This window comes from Armigeres subalbatus, chromosome 3, assembly GCF_024139115.2.
Source record: "Armigeres subalbatus isolate Guangzhou_Male chromosome 3, GZ_Asu_2, whole genome shotgun sequence".
Classification (NCBI taxonomy): domain Eukaryota; kingdom Metazoa; phylum Arthropoda; class Insecta; order Diptera; family Culicidae; genus Armigeres; species Armigeres subalbatus.
The window spans coordinates 403127018-403133017 of record NC_085141.1 but is presented as its reverse complement, the minus strand read 5'-3'; the positions used below and the strand labels follow the sequence as shown (position 1 = coordinate 403133017).

The window sequence follows — 6000 nt, the reverse complement described above, 5'->3', positions numbered from 1 at the left end:
ACAAAAAATCCTAACGCTATCCAATTTACAGTCCCCGTCGTTTCGCCGGCCGACTTACCGAATTTTCAAACGCGCTCTCCTGAGCGCATTCATATGTTTGCGTGTGTGTGTTTGTGTTTCAGTGTGCGTTCAAAAGCCAGTGGCGCCATCCGTTTTTCCCGTCGCGTCGCAAATTGCCTGGCTGGCCGCGGCGGTCCTTCAGTGTGGCGGCTCCGGAACAAGATGATCGCCGGCGATATCCGGCTTGCTTCGTGGCCCGGGCGGCAGCATCGCACGCGTTCTAGCGGATCATCGACTTAATAATTAATGAGCCACCAGCGCTCCACCGGCGGCGGCGGAGGCGGCACCACCACGGACAAGGGCACCGACTCCCGCAACGATAATAGCGAGTAAATTAATTATGACCGCCGTAGAGCCGTCCGCAGCCAGCACACGGACGGCGCCGCTGTTCGAGATCGAACTCATCACGAATTCCATCTCGTCCATCCGTAGGTCGTAGTTGCGCGTGTAGAACTGATGGATGTCGCTGATCTGGGAGGGGTGGGAAGAAAAACGAGAAGCGAAATCGGAAATGGAAATCGTTAGACTTGGTTCGAACGTTATGCGTGTTTGGTTGAGGGAGGATGAGTGAAATTGGTAAAAGGATTATTTAGGCTGTGATCTGATCAACGGGATGGTTCATTAATTTATTATCACGAGTTGTTAATGAGACAGCAACGGGGTAGATTGCAAAGGATTTGTATAGTTTATTAGGCTGATGGAACAGTTATTACGCTTTTAATTCTTCGGCGAGCAAAACACAGCAATTCAAGCGGAACTAGCTCGTTGAAACTGATAATTTAGTGGTAAATTATCCAATAAACTCTGATATTTAACGCATATTTTCACAGGATTAGTTTCATGATAAAAAAGTATATGCTTGAATTCACAAAATAATGATCAGATTGAGCATCATCAATGAGTTTTCAAATTAAAACAAATAACGATTGGTGCTACACTGACGTATTATGATTACATCTATATAGAGGTATATCGAACCAATGTTTCTTCCACTAATTACACAAACCCGCATATGAGCTAATTAATGAGTTTGTCTCCAAGGATTTGAAAATTTTACGGCTGATTATCTACTGACGTTATTGAAAAGTTACGGCACAACAGTGAGCAAAAATATGTTTCATTTCCTTTTTATGCCCTGTCGTTTGATGTTTAATTACCAACATGACATATGTATCCACACATCGACGTGTGCTGTAATACGACTATAGGACGTCAAAATTTTTCTCGCCTTTGCTCCGTTGTCAAAAATTTCAAGTTTCTTCAAAATATCAACGGCAAGTGAATCTTGATGGTTTACCGTCACTATCCACAGCGTGATAGTAGTCAAAATATTTACACCGGTGGGTAAGGGATGTCTGGGTGTTCAAAGGTCCAAGAATATGAAAAAAAGTTTTGCCGAAGCAGAGAGCTGAAATTGAGTGACTGATCATGAAAAAAATACGCAGAGCTGGTGCTGATTGCAGTCAAACTCATCACAGGCTAAAGAGTCATCTTTACACCATTCGCGCAGTCTACGGCAAGATGAATAAACTACTCGATGCTCAGTATATACTTTCATTCATCAAAATTACTTACAATAATATATGTATTATGGCCTCATTTTAATAAAATAAACTTGAACAATGCACATTTATTAAATGATAAACGGAATTCCTTTACTTCTTCGACAGCTTCATTTAGCTTTTTAAAACCTTTGGAATAATGAAATCTTTACAAGATTGTTGTATTCCTTTTGATTCCGTTTGGCGTTTTAGTTGATTAGTCAAACGAAATTATGGTTCTGACATTTCTTTCAGCTGCTTTTTAGTAAGAATCTTCATTCCATCATGAGAGTCATTTGAATACTTCATATTGAACGAGCTTTAGGTAAAGATGACATGCTTTATATTTGCCATTTTTGGTCAATTCTGAGCTTTGTCAAAACAAAACAGATTGCTTGAAATGGAAATTTACGTGTGGCATAGTTTTACCTCCGGAACTTTTGACGCAGTCTACGGAACTTTGCGAGAAGCATATTTCATTGTACGTAATATACGTAATATACGTAAATAAGTGTTTCCCGTTTCATGATACTTCAAATGAGTTTGAAATATTCCAATCGCCGACCAAAAAGCCAAAAAGTTATAACGGCTTTGTCCCCACTGGCGGCGCCAGAGTTCTAGTGATGGTGGGACACTAGCATTTCTGGCACATTTGGATCATTTCCAATTTTGGCGTCAAATTCTTTTGAAAATTTCTTCGGAAATACCTAAAGAAAATCTTTCGGATATTTCTTCAGGACTACCCACTTAAATTATTTTTGGAATACCTGCGGTATTCCTTTAGGATTAAGCCTTCGAAAATGTCTGTCTTTGGATATACCTTTAGAAATTTGTTCGGAAATTGATTAAGGAATATCTTCGGCATGTGTTTTAAAAAAATCTTCTTCTTCCAAGAATTTACATAAGGAATAATTTAGAAAATTATGTGTTTTATTGTGTTGATTTCTCGGCGTGTCGGCCTGTATTTTTGGCCTTTGTCAAGGGTGAATTAAAATAGAACATGGACCTTAGGAGGTACACAACATGATACATAAAACATATTCAACAGGTACGCGAAGCGTCTATTTTATTTTTTATTATTATTAGTTTGCTGTTGGTTTGTTGTTATTATTGCTCTTATTGTCATAGTTCAATTAAATAAAGAAACTTTCAATAGAATTCAAATATTTACCGAGTTCTATAAATCGAATCATTATGTTATATTCATACCAGCTAAGAAAACTCAAAAACCCGAATTACACCTGAAACTTAGGCAAACGGATGGACACGCTTTACCGCATTCGATTCGCGAAGTCAAGAAGCAAATTAATTAACGAGTCCGAAGGTTGAAATACTTTCGGAACTGATAACTCAGTTCGGGTCTTGTAAATAGGGAAATGAGAGGACATGACCCAACCGAAACTTGCCAAAGCAGGATGCCCTACATTGTTCGACGATTTCGCGTTTCCGGATAATCTAATTTCTTAGCTTTCCTATCTGAGGACAAATGTTAACTTGTTCATTTGCCTGGAGACTCGAAGTTGTTGGAAGTTGGAAGTGTGGCTCTGCCTGTGATCGCGATATTCGAAGTAGATATATTTGTTTAACCTAACAGTTAGCTAAAACAAGTCTAAAACCAATCCCGTTTAAATCAAGTGTGCAAAAGTTAAGAAGATAGAAAGGTATGGAATAATTATGTGCGTGCAAGTGCGTGTCTTAGGGGTCGTTCAATAATGATGTCACAGGTTTAAGGGGGGGAGGGGGTCTAAGATTTTGTGACCCCTTTAATCTCCATTGTCGTGCGTGCAGCTGTGAGACGGCTTTCTATTCTCAGCTTAAAAGCCAAGGATCGAACCGCTATCATTCAAGCCAGAGCTTTCCATCGGGTTCTCTAGTGCGCAAATCTGCTGGCCAACCATTCTGAGGCCAGAACCCACGCCAACGTCATTCACGTGGGTTAATCGCGGTAACTGCCCCCCCTTCCCCTTTTTTTTGGTGCGTTTATCCGCTGCACTAGGTGACTACTGATAGTCCTAGTAGCCAGCCAACCGAAGTCGACGAAGAAGAAGATCTCCCCTACACCATCCGGAGGCAGTCGATTGACCAAGAAGCCAGTTCAGTAAGAAGGTAGTCCACCTTTCCAACGTACCAGCCAGCGCGTGTTTGTACGTCACCGGACCCAAGCGGCAAAGCTGATCGCTGACCAGCGCAGCATGTAGCCGACGGAGGCAACACCGATCAACCACATAGAACAACGGTTCTCAACCTTTTTCTTGAGACCCTTAGAAATTTTGCATTAATTGAGGTACCCCTTCTCGGAGCCTCGGTTACTTCGGGTACGGGTCAGTACGACCAATCCTCTTAAAAAAATAATTCGGAGCCCCTTGAAAGGAGCTTTAAAAAAGGCTTCCGCGCCTTTTGATCAGTGACGTCTGATCCTCTCGTAGAGAGGCTTCCGAGCCCCATGAAGGTGATTTTCAAGTCACTTAAAGGAGGCTCCCTTTGCATCTTCTGAACCTACTAAAAGGAGGCTTTCGAGCTTCTTGAAAGGAGGCTTTCGAGCTTCTTGAAAGGAGGCTTCCGAGCCTCTTGAAAGGAGGTTTCCAAGCCTCTTGAAAGAAGGCTTCCGAGCCTCTTGAAAGGAGGCTTCCGAGCCTCTTGAAAGGAGGCTTCCGAGCCTCTTGAAAGGAGGCTTCTGAGCCTCTTGAAAGGAGGCTTCTGAGCCTCTTGAAAGGAGGCTCTGAGCCTCTTGAAAGGAGGCTTCTGAGCCTCTTGAAAGGAGGCTTCTGAGCCTCTTGAAAGGAGGCTTCTGAGCCTCTTGAAAAGAGGCTTCTGGAGCCTCTTGAAAGAGGCTTCTGAGCCTCTTGAAAGGAGGCTTCTGAGCCTCTTGAAAGGAGGCTTCTGAGCCTCTTGAAAGGAGGCTCTGAGCCTCTTGAAAGGAGGCTTCTGAGCCTCTTGAAAGGAGGCTTCTGAGCCTCTTGAAAGGAGGCTTCTGAGCCTCTTGAAAGGAGGCTTCTGAGCCTCTTGAAAGGAGGCTTCTGAGCCTCTTGAAAGGAGGCTTCTGAGCCTCTTGAAAAGAGGCTTCCTGGAGCTCTTGAAAGGAGGCTTGAGCCTCTTGAAAGGAGGCTTCTGAGCTCTAGAAAGGAGGCTTCTGAGCCTCTTGAAAGGAGGCTTCTGAGCCTCTTGAAAGGAGGCTCTGAGCCTCTTGAAAGGAGGCTTCTGAGCCTCTTGAAAGGAGGCTTCTGAGCCTCTTGAAAGGAGGCTTCTGAGCCTCTTGAAAGGAGGCTTCTGAGCCTCTTGAAAGGAGGCTTCCTGAGCCTCTTGAAAGGAGGCCTGAGCCTCTTGAAAGGAGGCTCTGAGCCTCTTGAAAGGGAGGCTTCTGAGCCTCTTGAAAGGAGGCCTGAGCCTCTTGAAAGGAGGCTCTGAGCCTCTTGAAAGGAGGCTTCTGAGCCTCTTGAAAGGAGGCCTGAGCCTCTTGAAAGGAGGCTCTGAGCCTCTTGAAAGGAGGCTCTGAGCCTCTTGAAAGGAGGCTCTGAGCCTCTTGAAAGGAGGCTCTGAGCCTCTTGAAAGGAGGCCTGAGCCTCTTGAAAGGAGGCTTCTGAGCCTCTTGAAAGGAGGCCTGAGCCTCTTGAAAGGAGGCTTCCTGAGGCTCTTGAAAGGAGGCTTCTGAGCCTCTTGAAAGGAGGCTTCCGAGCCTCTTGAAAGGAGGCCTGAGCCTCTTGAAAGGAGGCTTCCTGAGCCTCTTGAAAGGAGGCCTGAGCCTCTTGAAAGGAGGCTCTGAGCCTCTTGAAAGGAGGCTTCTGAGCCTCTTGAAAGGAGGCCTGAGCCTCTTGAAAGGAGGCTTCTGAGCCTCTTGAAAGGAGGCTTGAGCCTCTTGAAAGGAGGCTCTGAGCCTCTTGAAAGGAGGCTTCTGAGCCTCTTGAAAGGAGGCTCTGAGCTCTTGAAAGGAGGCTCTGAGCCTCTGAAAGGAGGCTTCTGAGCCTCTTGAAAGGAGGCTTCTGAGCCTCTTGAAAGGAGGCCTGGAGCCTCTTGAAAGGAGGCTTCTGAGCCTCTTGAAAGGAGGCTTCCTGAGCCTCTTGAAAGGAGGCTTCTGAGCCTCTTGAAAGGAGGCTTCTGAGCCTCTTGAAAGAGGCTTCTGAGCCTCTTGAAAAGAGGCTTCCTGAGCCTCTTGAAAGGAGGCCTGAGCCTCTAGAAAGGAGGCCTGAGCCTCTTGAAAGGAGGCTTCTGAGCCTCTTGAAAGGAGACTTTGAGCCTCTTGAAAGGAGACTCTGAGCCTCTTGAAAGGAGACTTCTGAGCCTCTTGAAAGGAGGCTGGAGCCTCTTGAAAGGAGGCTCTGAGCCTCTTGAAAGGAGGCCTGAGCCTCTTGAAAGGAGGCTTCTGAGCCTCTTGAAAGGAGGCTCTGAGCCTCTTGAAAGGAGG

The 6000-nt window shown here is 45.1% G+C and overlaps 1 protein-coding gene across 1 annotated transcript in view; it reads right to left on the bottom strand.

Annotated features, from left to right (window-relative positions):
• Nucleotides 1–303: 303 nt before the first annotated feature.
• Nucleotides 304–6000, bottom strand: part of LOC134223034 (peroxidasin homolog) — a 491869-nt gene continuing 486172 nt past the window's right edge. The window contains exon 11 of the mRNA XM_062702172.1: nucleotides 304–531. Coding sequence (XP_062558156.1) covers nucleotides 304–531 — 228 coding nt within the window. The remainder of the gene's footprint in view (nucleotides 532–6000) is intronic.